At 41.2% G+C, this 27444-nt stretch overlaps 1 protein-coding gene across 1 annotated transcript; it reads right to left on the bottom strand.

Annotated features, from left to right (window-relative positions):
- Positions 1 to 27297, bottom strand: PRRG2 (proline rich and Gla domain 2). Its single transcript, XM_040327498.1, has 6 exons — positions 27169 to 27297; positions 25772 to 25935; positions 21289 to 21334; positions 10071 to 10203; positions 7086 to 7241; positions 1 to 972 (listed from the first exon to the last, which is right to left on the bottom strand). Exons 1-6 carry the CDS (start codon positions 27260 to 27262, stop codon positions 942 to 944), a joined length of 624 nt encoding a protein of 207 aa, XP_040183432.1. The 5' UTR covers positions 27263 to 27297; the 3' UTR covers positions 1 to 941.
- Between the last annotated feature and the right edge of the window lie 147 nt (positions 27298 to 27444).

Raw genomic sequence — 27444 nt, 5'->3', positions numbered from 1 at the left:
TTATAGTCAAAAAACATTTTTTATTACTAAAAACACACAAAAAATACAAATTACAACTTTAAACAATATATTTTCTCTTTTATGCTGTTCTTGGCTGTAGGTATGGCTGTTTTAAATATATATAAAAAAAAGAAAATTCAAAAAAACACAACAGCCATCTTGTTGGTTCTGGTCTTGTTCAGCACTAAAAATTCACAGTACACCCTTCTCCCCGTGTCATTAAAAGTCATTTAGAATGCTGCAAATCCCAGGCTTTATATTGACAGCTGCGCTAAACCTTGTCAGCTTGACGTGCCCTGAAATACATTGCTCTGGATGTACACATTAAGGCCTTCAGGCAGGGAATCTGAAAGCTTTTGGATGTGCAGAATAATCTCTGAAGTCACGTCCATCACAGATTTAGAGGAATTTCCTTTGGAATTTAGAGAACGGCTGGATGTTACAGGATAGAGGCAATTACTTCTCAAATATTTAACGCAGCTTGAACTAAACTAAAGTCAAGCTTCGGCCCAGTAACCGGCTGCTTAGACATCAGATTCCACCTGGAAAATGTCATCTTTGTAGGGTATTCTCAACCTTCTGGATGAATTTTTGTGATCCCTGAAATTCATTTTCACACATACAGCAGAATATTTCAAGTTGGGGAAAGATTTACATTAATGTAAGCCTTCGACAGCATTGGAATCTTGGTGTGCCTGTGCGATGGATAATGAGCGTGATGGCTCATACTAAGTTACAAATTCAGTTACTGAGATTGTATCCTGGGGATTGGATAAAGCGGCTTCTTCTAGTGGAGCGTAAACATTAATAAAGTCTCGAACCTGGTTCAGTGGTCGTCTCTTTGGTAACTGTTTTATTTCAGTAGCATTATAAAATTAAAAAGAAAATTGATCCACAGTGCATGAGTTTCCCTGTCGTGCTAATCAGTTGCAAACTTATCTTCAGCTGGGCTGATTTGATCTGGTGGAACCTCTAAATAAAAAACAGAAATAAAACAAGTCAGCATACGTACATATACACACACAGTATAAACTCGGGGTTGACCATAGATGTTACAAGCTGAATATTTTTTTTAACCACTTGGGATCCGCCTGCCGTCAATTGACGGCTACAGCGCGGATCCCAAAAGCCAACAGGACGTCAATTGACGTCCGCCCCTTTGGGCGGTCCCCGCGCGCGCTCCAGAGCGCGCAGCGGGGAAAATCTGTGTTGGCCGTGTCCCTTGACACAGCCAATTACAGATCGCCGCGAACGGCCAATCAGAGTGTCCGTTTGCGATCTGTGCGGCCAATGAGAGATGATCTCATATGTAAACATATGAGATCATCTCTCATTGCCGTTTTACACAGAGACAGCGGTGCTGTCTCTGGAGGGGAGACCGATCTGTGTCTCTTGTACATAGGGACACAGATTGGTCACCCCCCCCAGTCACCCCCCCCCCCTCCACCTACAGTTAGAACACTATATAGGAAACATATTTAACCCCTTCCTCACCCCCTAGTGTTAACCCCTTCAATGCCAGTCACATTTATACTGTAATTAGTGCATATTTATAGCACTGATCGCAGTATAAAAGTGAATGGCGCCAAAAATGTGTCCGATGTGTCCGCCATAACGTCGCAGTCCCAATAAAAATCGCAGATCGCCGCCGTTTCTAGTAAAAAAAAAAATAATAATAAAAAATAATAATTCTGTCCCCTATTTTGTAAGCGCTATAAAACTTTTGCGCAAACCAGTCGCTTATTGCGATTTTTTTTTTTTTTTTACCAAAAATATGTAGAAGAATACGTATCGGCCTAAACTGAGAAAAAAAATATGTTTTTTTTTTTTTAAATTGGGATATTTATTATAGCAAGAAGTAAAAAATATTGTATTTTTTTCAAAATTGTCGCACTTTTTTGTTTATAGCGCAAAAAATAAAAACCGCACAGGCGATCAAATACCACCAAAATAAAGCTCTACTTGTGGGGAAAAAAGGACGTCAATTTTGTTTGGGAGCCACGTCGCACGACCGCGCAATTGTTAGTTAAAGCGAAAGCGACACAGTGCCGAAAGCTGAAATTTCACCTTGGCAGGAGGGGGGTTTATGTGCCCAGTAAGCAAGTGGTTAAATCCAATAATTTTGGGATTGTGCGCAATATATTTAACCTAGTATGACCTGACCCAATGAAATACAGGAGGAGGTTGAAGATTTTAACATGTCTGACCGATTCTGTGCCTGAACATACAATGGCCAAAAGCATTTCCTTCAATAGTGGGTAACAATTATATTTTCTTACATATCTAATTATATTTATAGCAAGAAAACACTGGAAGGTACATTAAAGAGCCTAGGGTTGATTTACTAAAGGCCAATAGATGGTCCACTTTGTAAGGGAATTTCTCTTTGCAAAAAAACAGCCAATCACGGACAAAGAAAGAGAACAAAAAGCTGTTTTTTGTTTTGGACATGATTGAATGATGGAAGCCCGCAGAGTTTCACCTCATTCACTAAGCCAAGGGAAAATCATCTTGCAAGTAAACAGCCTGCTTGCCTTCGTAAATCAACTCTATTCTGTTTCAAGATGGTTACATTAAACTAGGACATTAATTTTAAGCAGATCTATCTCATAGTTTGGCTATATTGTATGTGACATTGCTGCCCACACCAAGACTGCCAGTAGAACTATTGGACAGGAACTTCCTTTGATAGCGTGACAGCACTAAAATCACTTTAGCATGGTCACCCTTGTTGCAGTTTTAAGCCTAGTACACATGGGCCGAATGTCGGGCGGCATCAGCTGGTTCATAGAAACCGGCCAACATTCGGCCTGTGTGTACTGCAACCGGTCCAACAGAAGCCAGCCACAATTCTGTCAAAGGAGGAAGACCGAAAAAGGGGGGGGGGGCTGGGCGACCATCCTCCTGTTAGAACAAAATAGAACAGCAGGGGAGATTTCTGTTCTAACATCAGCTTATTCATTTTTTTTTCCGTTCAGCCAGCTGGGTTGAGCGGAAAAAAATTAATAAAAAATGGTGTGTACTAGGCTTTAGTTGCTTAGATACTGGCACTGTTGATGGCCCTATCAGTTAATAGCCATGCCTAGATCTTCCTACAGCTCTTTAGGTTGATAGCACTTTGCTCCATCTGAAATAGCCCTGCTCAGTTCTTCCCACCCCCTCCAGCACTGTGCACATAATAAAAAAAAAAAAAAAAAAAAAAGAAGAATTAGGTGAACATACATTGGTATTAGACATGCCATCTAGCCTTGAAAATGTTGATTACCCTGTGGGGAAAAAAAAAACAACAAAAAAACCTAGAGGCTCAGACCCAGCAGGCTGTTAAATCCAATAGTGCCTGCTTGAACTACATCTGCAACACACACGCACCTTATTGCATAAAAATGAATATAAAGTAGAAATCATATTCTTACATATGTAGCTAGGACCCGCTGTGGTACCATGCTATGTCTTTAAAAGATAGGGCAAGTTGCACAGTGTGAGCATTTATGTACCTTGAAGTGGAACTAAACTCTGTCGATCAACATAACTATTGTTAATTCTCATGCTCCTAGTATAATTAAATAAGGTGTGTTATATACACTTTTTTTTTTGCATTTTATCAGTTGCTTCCCGATTTCTGGCCTACATCCCAGGAGTTTTGACAGTTACCCACTCCCATTTCCGCTTGGATAGCCTAGGCAATCTGAGTGGAAGTTCTCCTTCCCCCCTCACTGTCCAGTCTTCTGGAACACATCAGAGGCCCGGAAGACAGCGGGACCATTCACAATGCGCAGCTAGGCTCATGCATACGCAGTGAGCAGCCAGCTGTGAAACCGCAAGCCGGGGACTGAAGACCAGTGAAACAAAGGGCTTGGGTGAGGACAGTGCTGGATCCTGGGACAGGTGAGCATATGTTTTTGGTAAATGCACAAAAAATTTGCAAGGTTTGTCCATTTTACACACCCGCTGAATAGAAAATTGCTATTCTGAAGGTTTTTCCACACATTGCATATTGTCTAATCAAAAATGAAAAAAAAAATAAAAAAAAATTCTGGAAGACCTGGAGATGGCATGTGGGAATGGGAATAGTTGACCTTCGCTTACTTTCTGTTCCATAACAGAAGCATTCCAAACAGAAAAGATACCTTTTGTAATCAAAGTATACTTTACTTTTCTTTTGAACCTCTGGAAGCCTGGAATTGCCACTCCTATCTTGCTAAACCCCTATGTACCAATCAATTATTTTTTTGTACTCTGTTACTCTATATACTGCTTTGTTAGTCTTGTTAAAATTCTTAAATAAAAATAATAATAATAATAATAATAATTACTGTCTTGCATATGCATGTAAATGTGAAATGGTCCTTATACGTTTGCAGTTATGCAAGTTACATTTTTGTAAATTGTATGTGCATTTTTATGAACACAATTTTGTTTTCATTCGTTATACAAAGTGAGTGGTAAACCTTCAGAAACAGGATTTTCCATTGTGTAGATCTATAAAAATAGACAAAACTACAAGATACATGCACTTGTTGCATTTAACATTCATTTCAATGTACTCGTTTAATGTGCATAGAAGCACAAAAATCCAACATACCCCCTTTTTTTATCAAAAAGGTGTTTATTAAACAAGTTCAAATGATTTCCAATGCACAGACAATACGTTAACATGCGCAATGTACAATCCTCCCAGTTTCCATCATAAGTATCCTACCTACAAACCTCATAGGGGTACATCCACCTGATATAAACATATTAGCGTATCAGAGTTATTCAACCGTAGCCCATTACTGCACTCCCATAGAGCATTGCAACAATCTTGACATCACCAGTTCCCTGGGACTCAGTCCCGGGGTATCCAGCCATGGTGCCCAGATTCTTTCGAATTTGCCAGGACATCCCCTATGTTGGTATATATATTTTTCCATAAGCAAGGAATTACCCATATGTGTTATCCAGGAGGCTACAGAGGGTGGAGAGTCCGACTTCCAGCCTATCAAGATAACATAGTCTATGTTTAAAATCAAAGGGTAAGATGCAGGACATTGATGTGAATGAGCAACATAGGAATGTATAGGATTTCTACTTGAATTGCATGTTCAGGCAGTAAAACCAAAATAAATGTGTTTTACTGCACCTAGATCAGGGGTCCCCAAACGGCCATTTGCTTGCCTTTATTCGGCCCTTGGGGCACTATTCATCCCACTGATATGAGAAACTATTCTTCCCTCTGACACCAAAAATGGGGCATAATTCCTGCCATTGACAACCGTGGACATCATTTCTTCACACTGATACCAACAACAGGGTGATATTCCTCACCCTAAAACAAAGGATTGGGCATGGTTTACTCCCACTGATGCCAGAAAATTTTTCTATTCCCGCTGGCCACAGACCAGCCCCCCCCCCCCTAAAGTCTGAACAGTAAACTGGCCTTTTGTTGACACTGTTCAGAGACCCCTGATATAAATCATAACTACCTGTATTGCTATATGTGACATGTTTTTATATTGACGTTTAGCTCTTTTTAATATAGCAAGTGGATAACCATATTGTATTGGGATATGTGGGCTATCATATGTTCAATAAAGAATTATTGTATATTAGAGCGGTGCAGCTTTTGGTGAAAGTGGATCATTTTATTTTGTGCCGTCTATATTTGGTAATTTCTTGCCAAATAACATTAATAACTTGCCGACCAGCCGCCGTCGTTTTACGGCGGCAGGTCAGCTTCCCTGCGCGAGAGCCCGTAGCTATACGTCGGCTCTCGCGCAGGCCACTAGGGGCGCTTGCGCACTCGCCCCCGACTCCCGCACGCGTGCCCAGCGGGCGGGATCGCCGCCGGGCACACGCAATCTCTCATTACAGAGCGGGACCGGAAGCTGTGTGTGTAAACACACAGCTTCCGGTCCTGTCAGGGAGAGAAATGCTGATCTTCTGTTCATACAATGTATTAACAGAAGATCGGTCATTTCCCCTAGTGAGGCCACCCCCCCTACAGTTAGAACACACCCAGGGAATATACTTAACCCCTTCCCCGCCCCCTAGTGTTAACCCCTTCACTGCCAGTGGCATTTTAATAGTAATCCAATGCAGTTTTATAGCACTGATCGCTATAAAAATGCCAATGGTCCCAAAAATGTGTCCGAAGTGTCCGCCATAATGTCGCAGTACCGAAAAAAAAAAAAAAAACGCTGATCGGCGCAAATTACTAGTAAAAAAAAAAATATTAATAAAAATGCCATAAAAATACCCCCTATTTTGTAAACGCTATAACTTTTGCGCAAACCAATCAATAAACGCTTATTGCGATTTTTTATTACGAAAAATATGTAGAAGAATACGTATCGGCCTAAACTGAGGGAAAAATATGTTTTTTTAAATATTTTTGGGGGATATTAATTACAGCAAAAAGTAAAAAATATTCATTTTTTTCAAAATTGTCGCTTTACTTTTGTTTATAGCGCAAAAAATAAAAACCGCAGAGGTGATCAAATACCATCAAAAGAAAGCTCCATTTGTGAGGAAAAAAGGACGCCAATTTTGTTTGGGAGCCACGTCGCACGACCGCGCAATTGTCAGTTAAAGCGACACAGTGCCGAATCGCAAAAAGTGCTCTGGTCTTTGACCAGCAATATGGTCCGGGGGTTAAGTGGTTAAAAAGGTATGTTTAGCATGGTTTGAGCAATCTGTTAGTAATCTAAGGATGTATGGCTAGCTTTAAGCGGGCCCATCAAGAGATAAATCAGGCCTTCCAACAGTCCACGTTCATAGCATCTAGCAGGCTGTTTTTTAACAGATATGGCCATCTACAATGATGACCAACCCTAAACAATGCAGACCTTTGACACACATGCTAAACATCTATACTTTGTGGGAGAAAACACAAGAATTAGGTACACATAGTAATGGAGCCAGAGGGCCTACTCTTTCAATCCTACTATTTTAACAATGGTCTTCATGACCGTCATTATAGAAAGTTGGGGGCTTTCTGCCCATACACTTATTTGACCAAAGAAGATTGGACATAACCTTTGTTGGATGGACAATCCATTCAGTTACTGGAGTATTACTGCAATTAGGATTTTAGGTATAATTACCTCTGATATGGTGGAGGAGGTGCATCATAAGTGCCCGATGCTTCCAAAGCCTCTTCATATGACGGGAGTCCTGGGGCATTAGGTTCAGGTAAAGGTAGAGGTGTCAACGGCAATGATTCAGCAAGGGCTGTATTGCTAGTAAGGTTTACTGGGGGCCTGATACAAAGATAAAAAGAGGAAACAAGAATTAGACTCAGTAAACCAAGAGGACCTTCTGTCATTTTTGTTACTGAATATTCTAGGTAGGTTCTCATTTCACATAGTCAGTCAATCTAAAGGCGATTGTACAGTCAGCTTCTAAATTGAATGGTGAGCTTAAAGTGGAAGTCCAGCCCATTCCTAACTAAGCTTAAAAGAGAAGTGTGGGTTTTGTTTTTATTTTAGATTCATACTTGCCTCAGTGGATGGAGCATCAGACCGATGCTGCAGCTGTCCCCCAGCGTCTCTGCACTGAGAACCGAGCCACTGAACACGGCCGATTGCTCAGGTTCTCTCCCCCCCCCCCCCCCCCCGGAGCGGAGATGGTCAGTCAGCATTGCTCCTGCTCTAATCCTTCACGCTCATTGGAGCGATGAGCTGTGGAAGGCCAGGCGGCTGTCTCAGCGGCACACTGAGATGCTCAGACTGCCATCAATCAAGGCAGCTGGCAGATCCAGACTTGGTTGGTCGGCATGACGTGCTGCCTCGACTGATTCCAGTGACGTCAGCGGAGAGTGGCTTTCAGACTTTTCTCCACTGAAAATGGGTCACAGGAGTGCAAAACGAATTGCACTCCAGTGACACAGAGGAGAAGCCCAGCATAAATAGCTCAGGCTGGAGTTCTCCTTTAAACCTGCCCCACCCCCTTCTTCTGAATCCTTTTCTATCTACCCTGTGAAAGCAAGACTTACCTATCCTAAAGGTGATCCAGTCCGGTCACATGAACTCCGCAGCGGGCAGCTTCCGTGAAGAGAACACCAACAGCTGCAGAGCCTGGGCACCGCTGTCAACCTTAGACTTCTGAGGCATTGGTTGTCGGTGGTCCCTCATTCTACACTGAAGCCACCACTGACAACTGATCAAGTCACTAGATTGGATCGCTCTCAGAATAGGCACGTATATTCACAAAAGAAATAGAATAGAGGGATGGGAGCAGATTTAAGCTAGACTTACACTTTAAAGCTGGCCATATAGAATACATTTTTTTTTCTTAAAAGGGTAAAGCATACTTTTCAATTTGATCGTACAGTTTATAGCCAACTTTATTCTTCTAACTGAGTTAGAAGAGTAGAAATAGAAATCAGAATTTTTGGTCCCCAAACCAAAATTCCAAGTCACAGGGGCAATTGGACTATTTTGGTACAGGTTGAAAAGTATAATCAAATGTACAAAAACACAAAAACACAAGTTTTTATTAATACAAAATCAATAAGAGACAACACATAATTGTGTACAATTTAAAAGCATAGTGACAATCCATACATATCACCAGTATAATGGTCCAGTGGCGGCTGGTGCGCAACATTTTTGGGGGGGGCAAAAAAAAAACTGAAAAAAAAAAAATCATCATCAATTGCAGCCACTGTGCCCATCAAGCGAAGCCACTGTGCCCATCAATTGCCGCCACTGTGCCCCATCAAATGCTGCCATTGTGCATCCCCTGCCTGGTACTTACCTGTCTTGGGTCACGGCGCTGTCCTCCACACTCCGAGTCCTTAATGTCTTCTCCCGTCCTCTGCTATGATTGGACACCTTATAGGCGTCCCATCACAGCGCCTGCCGCTTCAGCCAATCAGGTGACAGGTAACCAGACCCAAGCACCTGATGCTGAGAGGTGGGTCAGTGTTAGGGAAGCAAATAAATAACTTTCCTAACACAGCACTACCCCCACTGTTTACCATTTTGGAAGCCTATAAGAGCATATGGCACCAATCAGGACTCCTAGAGCTCATGGCTATTATCAGGCACTTTCAAAAACACCCCTGCTGCTGTAATTCAAATGCCCGGCACCCAACAAGGGGCCAGACACCTGAATATGGGGCGGCAGCAGCGACCATAAATAGAGGGGTGACAGGAGAGGGGCGGCGCTCCTGCACCCTTTATGGACACACAGCCATTGTAATGGTCCCCAAGGGGGGAAATCACAGTGGGATTGTGGGTCACGAAAAGCATCGCAACTAGTTTTGCGGACTATTGCCGCTTTGTCAGGAGAATATCTGTAATTTGATTAACAATTGATCAGTAACTATTAGAGCTGCACGATTAATCGTCAAGAATTGTTATGGCGATCTTTTTCCCATTGCGATCTTGTCACAGGGTTTCACGATCTTTGGTATGCAAGGAACTTCCTCTCTACTCTCAGCCAAAAGTCAAAGTCTAGGCAATCTGCCAAGTCTGGGCAGTCTGGCAAGTTTTGAAAACATTCTTTATCAGTGGAATGTGAAGTTTAAACATTGTATCAATTTAACATTTACATCAAAAGGAATAGACTTTTGTATGTAGATTAGGAACGTTTAACCACTTAAACACCAAACCTTTTTCTGACAGCTCTTTTCAAGTTAAAATCTTTTATTTTTTTGCTAGAAAATTACTTAGAACCCCCAAACATTATATATATATTTTTTAGTAGAGACCCTAGAGATTAAAATGGCGGTTGTTGCAATATTTTATGTCACACTGTATTTGCGCAACGGTCTTTTAATTGGGAATTTTTTTTTTAATTCATAAAAAAGAAAAAAAAAAAAGCCAGTAAAGTTAGCCCAATTTTCTTTTGTATAAATGTAAAAGATTTTACGCCATGAGAATCGTGATCTTTATTCTAAGCAAAAAAAAAAAATTGTGATTCTCATTTTGGCCAGAATCGTGCAGCTCTAGTAACTAACTATACAATTAACCAAATACATGGTACAGTCGCATACAAAATTGAAAACAGTATATACATGGGGAAGAGAGGGTGGAGCGCTTATCTAAAACCCCTTCCAATACAAGACAACAGGCATCACTTACCTCCCTTGTCTTGTCCTTTCTTTGGCCCTGTACCTTACACAGTACATAATAAGAACTCCGATCATTATAAGAATTATTACTCCTGCTACCAGCCCAGCCACAAGGCCAGCAACATCTAGTGTTGGAGATTTTCCTGCATAAACAGAGGAAGATGATAATAGAGTAAGTCTCAGATCACAGTGGTGCCCACACTAGCTCACTTCAGCAGATATGTAAAGCAAAGAAGCACCATTCTTTCTGCATCTTCAAAATTAACATGGTGCCATTTTGTGTTGAACAATAAGAGAAAAAATAAATGGTATGTGTTATGCAGCTCATTATGCTTGGTTGATTCAATGCCAATGGCTCTAAACATAATGATTTCTATAGAGCACATACTTGTAGACCAATATGTAGAAGCAAGTACAAAGAAAGCATGCTAAGAGGATATGGCCAGCTGCAGCATTTGCTGGCATTATAGGTAAGAAGGCGTCACTGGCATCCTTTAGGATGTGCAAGCATGCCTGATGTTTCCTGCCAGCCATTTAGAAGCCATTTTAGGGAGAATTCATGATACAAACACGCCAGGGATGACTTCTCTGATATAACTTCCTTTGCATAGAACTCTACCTGCAGGCAACAGTAGGTAGGATGGTCTCACAAGACAGATAGTCGTCTGGATATTTCAGAGGACCTTGCTATTTAAAATATATATTCTATGAACCCATGTCTATTGGAAGCTGCCATTATCTGGCTTAGAAGCTGCATAAAGTTTCCAGCAGTAACTTTACTTGCTGTAATACTAAACAGATGTTCCACAGGTTTAGCATACATAATTTGAGCTAGGTATGTAGCCTTCATTAAAAAAAAAAAAAAAAAAACTAAGCTGAAGTGCTCATACCTATGATTATCTTCCAAATCAACCTCTGTGGAGCCTCTTGGATCCTAGACCCAGACCCCTTCATTCAGCAGTCAGTCAAATACCAAAGCCTCAGCGGGAAGTAAAGTCTCTGCCATTTGACTATTGAATGGTTTGGGGTAGGAAATAGAATTGCGAGGGTTGAAATTTTACCTCAACTTTGTTCAATCCCTGTGTAAGACTATTACCTGCAGGCACCACAGAGTGTTAGCATTTAAGCATTATGTACTTATGTACTTTTTAGACCAGAAATTGGTCACTTTAGGCACATATTTATTTTTATTGCTCAAAAGACACAGGGTATTGGACTGTTAGAACCTCTTTTACACAGGTGCCCGGGGACAGCAGAAACAGGTAGTTGAGCCAGTTTTACCTACCCCTGATTATCCATCTAAACACAGAAATGCAGCCACAGAGCTTTGAATCATGGCACAAATTAAGTGGCATTGCATTCAGTAGATGGTACCGCTGCCACGTGTGACCCATTCAAGTACAATGCACAAGGTTGCAGTGCAGTGGGTTGGCATTTTGAATGCTAAAACAGGCAGGGTTAACGCTTTTGCTGCCACAGACATTTTTTGCACACATGCTTAACAAATAATTTTAGGCTTGAAGATTACATATAACCAGAAAAAGATTATATATTTTCTGAAAGCAGACAGACTAGAGAATGGTAGTTCCAATTTTTTATGTCACACGATATTACTGCAAAGGTAATTTCAGTATAAAATACAGCAAAGTTGAATTTTAGGGGACACAAACGCAATAAATTACTCAATATTTTGGTAAAATATGAGGTTGCAGTGAGTATATACAGTTGTGTTCAAAATTATTCAACCCCCCAATGCTGTAAAGGGTTTTAGGGAATTTAGTGTACATTTGTAATTGTATTCAGAATTAAATCCTACAAGGACTTCTTAAAGAACCCTATGCAACTAAAATGACATCAATTGGTTTTGTAATACAGTAGTAAATGTTTATTTTGTGAATTCTTCATTTACACAAATTATTCAACCCCTTAAAAAGACTACCACTCCTGAAGAACAGAGGTTCATTGAAGTGTATTCAATCAGGTATTGAAAACACCTGTGGATGTCAGGGAGCAGCAATAAAGCCTAATAAGCACCAATTAGGCAGCTTTAAAATGACTGTGATACTCAGCTCCTTCTAGGCATTTACTGGTGTGGTTACAAACATGGTGAAGTCAAGAGAATGGTCCAGGAAGACAAGAGAAGAGGTGATTACTATTCACAGGAAGGGCAATGGCTATAAGAAGATTGCAAAGATGTTAAACATACCAAGAGACACCATAGGAAGCATCATTCGCAAATTCAAGGCAAAGGGCACTGTTGAAACGCTACCTGGTCGTGGCAGAAAGAAGATGCTGACTTTGACTGCTGTGCGCTACCTGAAGCGTAGAGTGGAGAAAAGTCCCCGTGTGACTGCTGAGGAACTGAGAAAAGATTTGTCAGGTGTGGGTACTGAAGTTTCTGCTCAGACAATACGGCGCACACTGCGTAATGAAGGCCTCCATGCCAGAACTCCCAGGCGCACCCCCTTGCTGTCTCCAAAGAATAAGAAGAGTCGACTGCAGTATTCCAAAAGTCATGTGGACAAACCACAGAAGTTTTGGGATTGTGTTCTGTGGACTGATGAAACTGTTTGGGCCCATGGATCAACGCTATGTTTGAAGGAGGAAGAACAAGGCCTATGATGAAAAGAACACCTTGCCTACTGTGAAGCATGGCGGGGGTTCAATCATGCTTTGGGGCTGTTTTGCTTCTGCAGGTACAGGGAAGCTTCAGCGTGTGCAAGGTACCATGAATTCTCTTCAGTACCAGGAGATATTGGATGACAATGTGATGCAGTCCGTCACAAACCTGAGGCTTGGGAGACGTTGGACCTTTCAACAGGACAATGATCCCAAGCATACCTCCAAGTCCACAAGAGCATGGTTGCAGATTAAAGGCTGGAACATTTTGGAGTGGCTATCGCAGTCACCAGACTTAAATCCGATTGAGAACCTCTGGTGGGACTTAAAGAAAGCAGTTGCAGTGCGCAAGCCTAAGAATGTGACTGAACTGGAGGCTTTTGCCCATGAATGGGCAAAGATACCCGTAGATCGCTGCAAGACACTTGTGTCAAGCTATGCTTCACGTTTAAAAGCTGTTATAACTGTAAAAGGATGTTGTACTAAGTACTAAGTACTAAGATTGAATGTCAATTGGGGGTTGAATAAAACTGATAATGATGTGAGCACAGAAAAGACATTTGTGGTTATTTCATTATAAATGTTATGTTATATTTGTCTGACCTACACGTGCCTCTTTGATTTAATTGTAAGCAGGATGACTGAATGATCAAAATCAATGTCACACTGGCCAAAACAATCAATTTCAGTGGGGGTTGAATAATTTTGAATACAACTGTAGATACCAAACAAGTCAAAGCTTAAATTTGCGTGCGTGTGAAATGGCGTCAAACTTCTGTACCTTATATTTTCCATAGGCAACACTTTAAAAGCCCCTTAATAGGTCATCAGTTTAGCATTGCGGAGGTGGTCTGGTACTATAAATATTTACGCTCACTCCGGCGTGCACGGCGATATGCAACATATGTATCACAATCAACTTTTTCATGCGTGGCACCCCTGAAGCATGCGTTTACATTACTACGTGCGTCTATGTGGGGGTCTCAAATTGTTTGGAGGGTGATTTTATTTTTTACTATTTAGTCCCCTTTATTTCATTTTACTATAAAGTCCCCATATGTGATTTTTTTGGTGACAGTTTCTCTATAATGAGACCCTGGATGTCTCCCCTGTGTTCCACTGGTACCATTACTGGGGGTGTGTTGAAGCAATTGGGCGGCAGCGCAGCAGCCTGAATGCCCCCCTCTGACAAGCAGGAGCCTGCTTGTCAGATTTACAAACAATCCCATTGGCTGCAGCCACCGTATTGTGTGTGTGAAAGCCCCCCGCTGTCAGGTCTGTACATTATACGGCAGTACAAGGCAAGGGCTAAAACATATTGCCTCCTCACCTCCTGTCAACCCTGGTGGATTGCTTTTCAAAGAGGGCAGCAATAATAGTCACACATTTGAATGGGCCCCTAAATTGGAATTCTGGGATAATTCTACACATAACTAGCCTATGACTGTCCCCTTCCAGTTTTAATTCTACTCTTATAACTTAGACTGAGAATAGACATCTGATAATAATTATGAATAAACAGCAATATCAGTCTATACTAACGTCTACTCGTAATGGTATCTGGTTGAAAACATTGCAGCAACCTCCAATTGGAGGTGTGGCGGTGATGCTCTCCTCCCAGGCGCAGCTTGTTCCCAGTTGGGGTGTCTGGGCGGGGGGAGCGGTGCTCCTAGCCCTATGGTTAGCAAAATGTATATATATATCTCATTACCTCGGATTACTTGTCTACTATGTACAGCTTTTGTATTTGAACAATCCTTAATATTGTACCTAAACATGAAAAAGTTTATGTCCAAGTGAATTGTTTTCTCTTTTTCTCTCTTTCTATGTTGTGTAAAATTCTTAAAAAAAAACATTGATTAAAAAAAAAACAAAAAAAAAAAAAACTGTCCCCTTCCTTCTCCTAACACCTATGCCAACTAACCTGTAGAAGAAAAATGTATATAGTGACCAATATTTAGGCCCCTCCAGTCTGGTCATGTGATCTTGCTCCCCTGTACCAGCCAGCACTGCTGCAGGGGAGAGGAGAAAGCACAGACAATGGATGGGCCATTGAAGCCTATGGGTGACATCACCCCTCTAGGCCACAGCGCTCTCTCCTTTAACCTGCAGAAGTCACTGGTTGATACAGAAGATAAGGACCGTACAAGAGCGGCCTGAAAAATAGGATTCTTATAACAGCTTACCTGTAAAATCCTTTTCTTGGAGTACATCACGGGACACAGAGCAGCCATAGTAATTACTATGTGGGTTATACACCACCTATAGGTGAATGGAAACTGGCACACCCAAAAGACAGGAAGTCCCCCTCTATATAACCCCTTCCATACAGGAAGTACCTCGGTTTTTTAGCAAAGCAATATATATCCCAATATAAGGGGAGGGACCTCTGTGTCCCATGATGTACTCCAAGAAAAGGATTTTACAGGTAAACCTATTTTCTTTATCATACATCACAGGACACAGAACAGCCATAGTAATTACTATGTGGGATGTCCCAAAGCAATGCCTCTGAGGGGAGGGAGAAGCATATCAAAGCAGGTAGCCATCAGACGTGAAGATCTATACTGCCGCCTGCAGTACACTGCACCCAAAAGTGGCATCCTCTTGCTGCCTTACATACAACGGATACAATTTTGTAAATGTATGTACCGACAAACAAGTTGCAGCCTTGCAAATCTGAATCATAGAGGCTTGGTGACACACTGCCCAGGTAGAGTGCGCTCTAACTTGAAAAGGCAGAACCCTTCTTTTCAAACCATAAACATGAATTATAACCTGACGAATCCATTTTGAAATAGTCGATTTTGACGATGCCTGCCCCTCCCTGGGCCCATCTGGCAGCACAAACAATACATACATTTTCCGTATCTGAGCTGTCATCTTCAGATACATCCTGACAGCTCTCACCACAGAGAGAATGTAACAATTTTTCCTCCGGAGAACGAGGATCTGGAAAAAAAAAAAATGGATGAAAACTGGACACTACCTTAGACAAAAATGTTGGGTGAGGACGCAACACCACCTTGTCCTTATTCATAATGAAGTATGGCTCTTTACATGAGAAAGCTGCCAATTCTGATACCCTCCTTGCCGAGGTTACTGCCACCAAAAAAAAAAAAAAAAAAACTTCCTCGTCAAGAGGATCAAGGGAATATGGCGTATCGGCTCAAAGGGCTGTCTTTGTAAGCCCGATAAAACTAGATTGAAAATCCCATGGGCACAAGGGTGACCCAAATGGCAGAGTTATACACGTTACCCCTTGTATAAAAGGCCCAGATCAAAGAAGACCGAGATCTGACCCTTGATTGTACTCAAGGCTAGCTTCATTTCTACACCCAACTGGAGGAAGGCCAGAATTCTTCCAATGACATACTTCAGAGGATGCCATCTTTTGGTTTCACACCAGGAGGAAACATAGGCCCTCCAAACCCTTTAAAAAATTGTCCTAGAGGCCGGCTTACTTGCATTAATCAGGGTACTTAGATTCTTTAAAATGTGGATTTCAATAGCCAAACCGTTAAAATTTTGCAATTGTAAGGCAGGATGAACACTGGTCCTTGCGAAAACAAGTCTGGACGGGATGGAAGAGTCCACGGTTTCCCTACTGCCAACCTTACAATCTTTGCATACCAGGCTCTTCTGGGCCATGCCGGGGCTACCAGTATTACCGGCTTCCCTTCCTCTTTGATCGTTTAAAGAAGCCGCAGTAGCAGCTGAACTGGGGGAATGCATAAATCAGTGAAAACTGATTCCAAATGGTTACTAATGCATCTTTCCTGCATTCGAGAGGATCCCTTGTCCTTGACACAAAGTTGTCCAACTTCTTGTTGAACCTGGACGCCAATAGATCTGATGACGGGGTGCCCCATTTTTGGCATATGGCTGAAAAAATTACAGGATGCAGAAACCATTCTCCCGGGAACAATTGTTGGCGGCTCAAAAAAAATCTGCCTGCCAATCCTCCCCTCATGAAATGAAGACTGCTAATAGGCAAGGTACATGCTTCTCTGCCCAAGCCAGAATATGGTTCACCTCCCTGCGCAACTTCTGGTGCCCTCTTGGTGGTTGATGTAAGCCACTGTTGTGGCATTGTCAGACTGTATCCTGATGGGAAAACCCTGCAACCTGAAAGTCCAGTCTATTAGAACCAGATGCGTCGCTCGAATCTTTAAAATGTTGATGGGCAAGGCTTTTTCGGACTCTGGCCACTTCCCCTGGACAGTGGTCTCCTCCAGAACCGCCCAAGAGGCTGGCATCCATTGTTACTACCTTACAGGTTACTGGCATGAAGGATTTCCCCTTCTGCAAATTTTTGGCTACCAACCACCAATTGAGACTCTGGAGCACCCTTGGGGCTAGATACATTGGATAATCCAAGGCTTGGATCTTCTTGTTCCAAGCAGACAGAATACTGTTTTGCAACAGTCTTGAATGAAATTGAGCATAGGGAACCGCTTTGAATGAAGCCGCCATTTTCCCTAACAACCTCATGCACATGGTCCAGATGCAAAAAAAAAAAAAAAAAACCTTTTCTTGGGCTGTGTCTATAACCAGACCCAAGTACTCCAGCCTGATTTAAGGTTGAGAATCCAACCCAGGCGATCCAAATATTTAACAGTGTTAGACACACTCTGGTCTAGCCGTGCAACCGACTAATCTATCAGCAGCAGGTCGTCTAGGTATGGTATTACGGATATACCCTGGACCCTTAGTCGCGCTAGTACCAGGGCCAAATTTTTTTTAAACACCTGGGGCGTGGTGGCTAACCCGAAGGGCAAGGCCACAAACTGAAAGTGGTGTTGTTCTACCACGAATCGCAGACATTTCTGAGTGGGGAAATTGGCACATGCAGATATGCAGCAGAAAAGCGGAAAAAAATTCTCCCAAGAGGGCCAAGATTAGGACACTATGAATGATTCACAGGGAAAGCATGTGGACCCTGTGGAGGCCTTAAAGAACCCAAAGAGGAAAAGGGGGCCTCAGCTATCGGCGCTGGGGGCAACCTGTATCCAGAATGGACCAACTCCATAAGGGATTGGACCAGCAACTTTTGAGATTGCAAGGCTGATAAGGGCTCTTCTGAGACTAAATCCTCAGAGGAGGAGTCATCTGCCTGCCCTTCTTCCCGGTCACCCAATGGCATCTCAGCATTATCTGCCCATTCCTGTTCCAATACTGGAAGGTCAGGAGAAGGAGACCTATCACGTTTTTACCCGGACTGGGATTAAGACATGAACATTAGAGCTATTTTTCCTTCCAAATCAGCCAACGCTGAAGCCAAATTGTCCTTAGTGACATATGCAGAGGCTGAAATGTTGGAAGTAGCTACTATGCCTGGCTCAGACTAGCCAGTTGCTTCTGGTCTTTCAGGGGAGGATATTATTATTGAAGCGTGACTAGGATCCTCAGACCCTGACCGCAGCGCCCTTGCACTCCCGACCCTGCTGTATTCCCCCCACCTTTCTTACAGGAAGACATAGTCCTAAGCACAAACGGCAGAGGTACTTACAATAGGCATCCACTGCCCAACTATAGTGCAGCAATGAAAATATACCGCTATCACTGCTCAGCCTGATGCCGAGTAGACGTGCCTTTAACATGCCTGTATCCAACACCCATACAGTGCTTACCTGCCTTCCTATGCTCTGTGTCCCTCCACCAGCCACCGTACGCAAGAAAGGAATGTGGGACTTTGAATAAGGCAATTGACTTGTGGAGGTAGAGTGGTTAGTAAACATTATTTGTAACAATGATATGAAACAAGTAAAGATTTTTTCATATATACACATGCACACATGGCATGAACATAATGGATACACATATATGTCAGCTTGGCAGCACATGAGAGGTAATGAATATTGATAAAATGTAATACACAAGTATTTCCTATTCGCAGGCATTGGTACACCATATGCAACAGAGCTGCAGTAAAAACAGAAAAAATATATATATACACACATTAATAGTTCTAGTACTCAATGAATTTTGAATGTATAAAAAAGATATATATGGGCCAGTGAATAGGTAATGAGCCAGACTTGACTGAGCACCCCATGGAAACTTGATGTGTTTCATGGCTATATGCTATTCATCAAGCGTTGGGTACAGAAATAAACTGTAAATACAAATGGATATGTAGTATTAGTCAATATGTTTTTCTCAGAGTCATAACTTTATAGGCAGTAAGCCTTGTGCCTGCACCGTGTATTACGTCAACGTTCGTTTCCACGTGCACGTCGGCCGCGCCAAAGCCCCGCGTCCTCAGGAAGCTCTTGAACCACTTAAGACCGCCGCGTGACGATATACATCGACAAAATGGCACGGCGGGGCACAAGGGCGTACAGGTACGTCCCCTTTAAGAGCCCAGCTGTGGGTTGCGACGCTCAGGTCCGACGCTCTATGACCGCGCCCGCAGGACACGATCGCCGCCGGTGTCCCGCGATCGGGTCACAGGAGCTGAAGAACGGGGAGAGGCGAGTGTAAACAAACCTTCTCCGATCTTACCTGTAGCCTGTCACTGATCGTCTGTTCTCTGTCATAGGGAACGATGATCAGCGACGTCACACATCCAGGCACGCCCCCTACAGTTAGAAAAAACACATGAGTCACACTTAACCCTTTAGCGCCCCCTAGTGGTTAACCCCTTCACTGCCATTTTCACAGTAAAAAAAAACGCTGATCGCTGCCATTAGTAGTAAAACAAATAATAAAACTATCCCCTATTTTGTAAACGCTATAAACTTTGCGCAAACCAATCAATAAACGCTTATTGCGTATTTTTTTTCCAAAAATTTGGGGGGATATTTATTATTGCAAAAAATATTGAATTTTTTTCAAAATTGTCGCTCTATTTTTGTTTATAGCGCAAAAAATAAAAAACCGCAGAGGTGATCAAGTACCACCAAAAGAAAGCTCTATTTGTGGAAAAGAAAGGATGCCAATTTTGTTCAGGAGCCACGTCGCACAACCGCGCAATTGTCAGTTAAAGCGACGCAGTGCCGAATCGCAAAAAGGGGCCAGGTCCTTAACCTGCATATTGGTCCGGGTCTTAACCGGTTAAACAGAGATGATTTGCGTGTGTGAATGAAGCAATCCCATAATCAGGATAGCTTGGGGGGAGAAGGGCTGTATCACCAGGGGGATGCTGACCTCCACGCTCTGGAGGCAGATGATATCCAAGCCCTTTGGCGGCCGTGACAGAGCAGAGTATGTGGGCAATGCTGTCCAAAGGAGCGCTGCCAGACACTGAGCACGCTGCAGGGGGAAGCATGGTAATATTAAACAGCAGGTATGCTACAAACACACCCTGTAGTGGTAAAAAACAGGCAAGACTCAGAACAAGTCCCATCAAGTGAAACGTATGTGTTTTTTTTAGGATCTTCTTTAATCTGTCATTCCTGCCGCAGGATGCTGCTGGAAAACACAACCAGACCCAATCTTCACCCATCACGGCGGGCCATGTCATAACGGACCTTCAAGGACCAGGTTCCCCCCTGCATACTGGAGTCCATACCCTTGGACCTGTATAGCACCCTGCCAGGACAACCTTTGGTTTAGCCATGTAAACAAGGACCTGGATCCCAGGGTCCAGCCCTCAAAGGATGAGCATTACAGGCAAGAGACCTCACTTTTTCTTCCTTGAGCCTCAGGTACCATCCATGTTGGCCATTCCTTTTTTGTCACCTTGAAAGGTTTTGACTGCATAGCCCCTTGATCCTGCAAAGGATTTCTCAAACAGAGAAATCTTTAGCATAGCACTTCACCTATTGTGACCAACACCTTGAGACACTGGTGAAAAAAAACTGAGGTTCTTCCTGTATGGGAGGGGTTATATAGAGGGGGAATTCCTGTGTTTTGGGTATGCCAGTGTTCATTCACCTATAGGTGGCGTATAATCCACATAGTAATTACTATGGCTGCTCTGTATCCTGTGATGTACGATAAATAGGGGACTAAGCACATCTTTCTTACACAGGTTAGTAAGAATAGGAATTAGGAGGTGGGTGACAGTTTTAAGAAGTATTTAAAGTTATCCCAGAATTCCACTTTAATGGTGGAAGCAGTGTAAAGTCTATTCTGTATGTGTATATACTGCTGAATCATTTTCTCTAAAAGGCTAAAAGCTTTATTTTGCAGTTATCATGAGCAGAGAAAGAAATGTGTTCAAATTACCACAACCAAAAAAATAGCACCCTTCTTACCGACTGCAGGAGTTTATTTTTTTAATCATGAAATGCTAGAATTCTATATAGTTTAGAACAAAAATTTACAGGAATAGGAGGTTTGCATTATACAAAGGCTGGTAATCATATTTTCACAGACGTCAAGAGCTGGAATAAGACAAAGTCTCTGCAAACCCAACAATTCCTACTTTGTCAAACTGAACCTGCCTGGAAATCATCAATAGCCCAGTTCCTCAGGATATGGGGTGACATGATATCCCACTGCAGCTCACAATGGAAACCTCTTCATTTGAACTAAAACTGCCAGGCTCTGCCATTGTGATGTGGGGGCAAGTTTAAAACCTTGTGAAAAGTAATCATCAATCATTGAAAAATTATTTGTGGCCCGTGAAAATTGTTGAGCTTTAAAATACAATCACTTACCAGAGCCTCCCTGTCCATTGTGTTGATACCTGCTCCAAAAGTCTTTCTATAAAAAGAAAAAGATACAGAATTATTAACACACACACACACACACACACACACACACACACACACACCCCAATACTGTTAGAAGCAAAGGGCTAACTGGTGAAAACTGGAGCAAAGAAATAGCACCACCAAATAGTGTTTTTTTTGTGGCCATGCTATGAAATGAAAAATGAAAGCCAACATCAGTTAAATTGCTAGGAAAAACATATTTTTTTAAACCAGCATCCAATTGCAAAGGAAGCCAGACACCTTAAAGTACAGTAAACATGGCATGACAAAAATGACTCAAGTTTCAGAGCCGAGGACATGTGTGGGTTAAAAAAGACTTACTAGCTTTTATCTACTAGGAAGTCTGGTGATGAGACCTTTCTGTTAGATTTTCCAGCTCTGCACCACTTTCCCTACCAACCCTCTTCTAGTTGATGCAGCAAAAAGGAACAGAGCTGGGAAATCAGCTACAGTGATCTCGCTGCCAGAATAGCGACAAGCTTTGCAAACCTAGATGGTGTGTCAAACTGACATATATATTTTTTTATAATATATATATATATATATATATATATATATATATACACACATACATATATACACACACACACACACACACACACACACACAGTGTCTCTATGTGTGTGTGTGTGATATTATATATATATATATATATATATATATATATATATATAAAGCTAGCATATCATGTTTTGCATTGTAAAGGGAATAAAATATCACGTTGCATGTGTGTGTGTGTGTGTGTGTGTGTGTGTGTATGTAGCTAATATATATATATATATATATATATATATATATATATATATATATATATATATATATATATATATATATATATATATATATATATATATACACACATATACACACACACACACACACACACTGTATATTATACACACACACACACACACACACACACACACACACACACACACACACACACACACACAACATGATATTTTATTCCCTTTGCTGTTTCGATAAATTAATTGTGCTCTATGTCCATAGATTGTTGTAGTACTGTGATATTAAGGTCAATGCATGACATGATATGCTAGCTTTTATTTGATAGAACAAAGATGTAATCATGACCTTCATATAGCCACAAAAGGTTGCCCAACCATAAATGGGGGGTGCATTCTGGAAAATGGCCACTAGAGGGCAATCAGAAAAAAGTACGGTACTTTCTCCTTCGAGGGCTCATGATGCTATGTACAATTACTGTAGCATATATTCAAATGTTATATATCATTTTTATTTAATTTGTCAACCTTTACAAAACAGTCTTGATGGCAAGTTTAATAATCAGACAACAAATCTTTTTTTAAAGAAAAAAAAAAAAAAATACATTGAAGCTCCGACTCAAAATAATGAAATCATTGATTTAGAATGGCAACCAGGGAACTAGAATGTTCATAAACTGAAGTCAAAGATGGCAGCCTCCATGCTTTATCAATACAGGCTTCCTTTAAATTCTGCCATTTCAGCATATGGGGAGACAGCTCCAAGACATTCTGCAATTTCTACTTCGCAATTTCTACATTCTTTTCTCGCGGTGTCCCCCCCTTTCTTCTCATCACAATTTAGATACTTTGTCTAAAAAATATCAGCATCATTTCTGCATGAAGTACCAAAGTTGCACTTCATTTTACTTTGAGAGACTGCCAAAGTCTCAACTCCAAGCACTTGAGTGATCCATTTTTTTTCTATTCTGTTGAATGAAAATGGGAAGCCACACCTTATCTCAGAGCTGCAAGGGAACACTGCTGGACTGTGGTTAGAGGTCATTAGCTGTTTTTAATAAATTGATTAAGGGGGCAATATTATGGGAGAGGATTTTTTCTAACAGCACATGTAATTTTAAAGTTTCAATAAATAAATTAATATTAACATTTCTCTGCTGATTACACACACACACACACACACACATTTTATTTAATGCACAAAAAAGGTAAAAAAGAAATGAGGGTGTAAAAAAGGAAATTGCATTTCATGCGTGGCTAAATTGTGAATTATATTAAATTATATATATTTTATATACATATTATATACTGATGAAAACGGGTGCAGTATATGCAATGCATGATACCCACCATTAAAAAGGAATTACTTCATATGGGACAACATTTAGAATTCTTAAAAAAACAAAACAAACCAAAATAAATTGATATCCACCATCAATTTAAAAATATTTTTTTTGTTTTAGGTGGGACAAAATTGGGAATAAAAAATGCATATCTATATACCATATAAAATTTGATTGCGTTACAATGCATGATAGTCACCATTACCCCAATGTTTTTCCCATCCCCCTTTCAGATACCAACAGAAAGGTAGTAAGAAAGCCATCTGGCTGAGTGTCAAGCAAAGCATGGCCGGCACTGCTCAGTCAGCCTTCATGTCTCCATGGCAACCTGACTGCCAGACCCGTCAATCACATAATCTTCACATCTCCATCTTTAATGTGACTAGAATGAGTGAACATAAAGGCTTGTTTCACAAGATTTCAGGATTTTTCCCTCTGACCTTCAATTACTGGACAGAATCATTTGCACATTACAGAAATCTAACTTCTCATTATTTTACCATTCTTCCCTATATAACTGTAGGGTTATGAATATTCAGTGATTTTACTTGTGACAGTATATTAAATTGTGAATGATAATATTTATCTAGGCTGCATTTAGCAGTACTAAAAGAAAATGGGAATGTGGGATTTTTAGTCCATTAGCATGCATTGTATAATAAAAGAAAATTAAGATGGATGCTTCAAAATATATTCAAATTTCATCAAAATGTATGCAAGCCATTTTCTTGCTGTGAGACATTATATGAACTTTATCATGTCCTTAGCCAATGATATATTCACATTTTGGAATGTTTTATAAAAAAAAAAAAAAAAATGCTCATATATTCCATCCTTATAAAATCTGGGATAAATATTTAAATGTATATTCATAAAATTGACACAAACACACACACACACATATATATATCTCATACATATACACACACACACACACACACACACACACACATACTCGCCAGCCACTTTATTAGGTACACCAGTTCAATTGCTTGGTAACACAATTTGCTAATCAGCCAATCACATACCAGCAACTCAATGCATTTAGGCATCTAGCTGTGGTGAAGACGACTTGCTGAAGTTTAAACCAAGCATCAGAAAAGGGGGGGGGGGGGAGTTTAAGCGCCTTGAACATGGCATGATTGTTGGTGCCAAACATGCTGGTCTGAGTATTTGAAAAAATGCTGATCTACTGGAATTTCCACGCAGAACCATCTCTAGGGTTTACAGAGGATGGTCCGTAAAAGAGAAAATGTCCAGTGAGCTGCAGTCGTGTGGATAAAAATGCCTCCTTGATCTCAGAGGTGAATGGGCATATATACAGTGCCTTGAAAAAGTATTCATACCCCTTAAAATGTTCCACAGTTTGCCATGTTACAACCAAAAATGTAAACGTTTTTCTTTTTTATCAAACAACAATTTATTTGTAAAAGTTCAATACAAAACATAATAGCATTGCAAATGTAGGATAGAGTACAAAATTTCAACAATAAGTGCAAGCGCCAGTCCAGGGCTGGGCCAGCCTAGGAAAGAGGAGGGACCAGCACCCCCACTCTCCACCGCCGACCCCCCCACAAGTAGCGGGAAAAATTCCAATGGAGTCAAGTGGTATAAGACCGCGCCATGGTAGTTTCATAGTTATTCGTACACTTAGTAACAGCTATGATATCTGAGAATCAAAAAGTAAATGTTTTTCCATTGGGATTTTATGTGATAGACCAACACAAAGTGGCACATAATAGGTTACCATAAAATGGTTTGATTTTTTTTACAAATAAAGTATCTGAAAAGTGTGGCAGCATTTCTATTAAGCCCCCCAAAGTCAATTTGTAGAACCACCTTTTGCCGTAATTACAGCTGCAAGTCTGTAATTACCAAACTTCCTGGCCCTTTGCTTAGGAAGTTTGGAGACCCCTGCTCTATATTATCGGAATAGCAGAGGTTTTTTTCTGCATTTTTTTCTGTGGTTATACTTCAAATTTGGAAATCTTTGTGAGACTTCCTAGTTAATGCAAAATTAGGTCTTTGCTGTTAAAATGACTTTGTAGAGACAGGAAAATGAGAGCCATCATTGTTGATAACTTATTTTTAAAGGACTGGGCTTGCCATCCTCATGCTTCCTTTTCACTTCTGAAACCAGCCACCCAGAATAACTACTTGCATTTTGAGATTCCTGATACTATCCCAGGGTTTCTCAATATGCCATGGCACCCTTTAAAAGTATGCAAAATCTTGAGTAACCCCAGTCAAAAAAAGGAAATAGGACTTTTACTTGCTTTCCTTGTATTCCAGGGATAACTATGCATCTCCGTATTCTGTACATTATTGTATACTTACAGTTTTCTGGTCATCCTCAAAGCACTCCCGGGCCTCCTCATAGTTGCACACCTCCTCATAGCACTCCCTCTCCAGATTACCCGGTGTAAACGCCTCAAAATCCCAGCTGTTATACAGCAACCTACGGCCAATAAACTCACTTGCATCTTCACTGGCTAGGAAAACTGCAAGAAAAGTGTGTTAAGATTAGCTCTATATGCACGATGGAATGGACCGATAACCCTTTATATTAAATATTTTAAGTGATTGTAAAAAGATTACAATTTTATTTTTAAAGAAAATTAGCAAAACATGTTATACGTACCTGCTATGTACAATGATTTTGCACATAGCAGCCTAGATTCTCCATTCTCCTTTTCAGGGCCCCCCTCCCACTGCTCTTGGCTACTCCCCTGTTGAGTGCCCCCATAGCAGGGCTTTCTCCCAAACAGGCTCTGTGTCCACCCCCACTGGCTGTGATTGACAGCAGCAGGAATTGATGCCTCTGCTAATGAGGAGGGAGAGAGTCTTTGCTTTTGTGCATAGTGGTGGATTGACATTGGGCTCAAGTAAGTATAAAGGGGGGGGGGGCAGCTGCATGCAGGTGTTTATCTTGATGCATAGAATGTATAGAAGGTAAAAAAGTTTCTGCCCTTAGAACCACTTTTAATTTCCTCACACACTAAGCCTATTGCTGCTTACAGTGCAGGCACTGAGATGTCTATAATACATTTAAAGCCCCATTCCAGGCAGCAGAAAAAAAGGACTCTTGCAGTGGAGCATCACTACACTGTCGTGATTAAATGGCGTTACGTCTAGGCCTATATAGTACCATCATCATATCCGCTTCATTATAAAAAGGGAGAGGAGCAACAGTGCGTAACAAAAATACATAAAAGATTACATATAACCCTTTTGTATCAAATATTTTATCTGTCTCCCTTTATTTCTAAAGGTGAATTTCAGGTATTGATTTTTTACATAGCTATATTTGCCCAGCTTGGACCAATGGAAGTATGCATAGGCCATATCTGGGGGGATACCTGGGGAAGCACAGAATCAATGTAGTACCCATCATTACTACAGTGACTGACACCATCTTCTTGGTCCCAATGCCCACAGATGCCTTGCTGCATGGTGAACATAGGAGGTTGCTCGCTGGACACAAGCACCATTAAAATAACGCCTTGCATTTTTCTCAATGAACGCAAGGCATTCTGATTGAATGAGGTGGAGCGATAGGGCAGGGATGTTATGGTCTCTACCTAATTAGCACTATATATATTTTAAGTAAAAAAATCATCATCGCCATCATCACATACAGTTGTAAGACCGTATGAATTGCATATGTCCACTGCAACAGAAACCCCTTAAAGTAAACAAGATCAGATTCAGCATCAGTGTGAAAAGTTCCTTACCTTCTTTCCCAGCTTTAGGAAGCTTATTTGGTTCCACAATATACCCCGTTGTGGCTGTGATAATTTGAAGCAGCAAGAGGCACCCTGCCCACATCCTGGCACAGACCTTTAAGAGATGCAAAACATATGCTGCACATTATACTATTTTAATGCTAACCATACACAATTTAAAATGGGCAGATGCAAGGACAAAAACTGCTAGTCTAACTGAAGACAATAATAGGATTTTTATTAACAGCTTACCTGTAAAATCCTTTTCTTGGAGTACATCACGGG

This window comes from Rana temporaria, chromosome 10 (assembly GCF_905171775.1).
Source record: "Rana temporaria chromosome 10, aRanTem1.1, whole genome shotgun sequence".
Lineage (NCBI taxonomy): Eukaryota > Metazoa > Chordata > Amphibia > Anura > Ranidae > Rana > Rana temporaria.
Note: the sequence above shows the minus strand (reverse complement) of the source record. Positions and strands in the feature narration are given on the sequence as shown.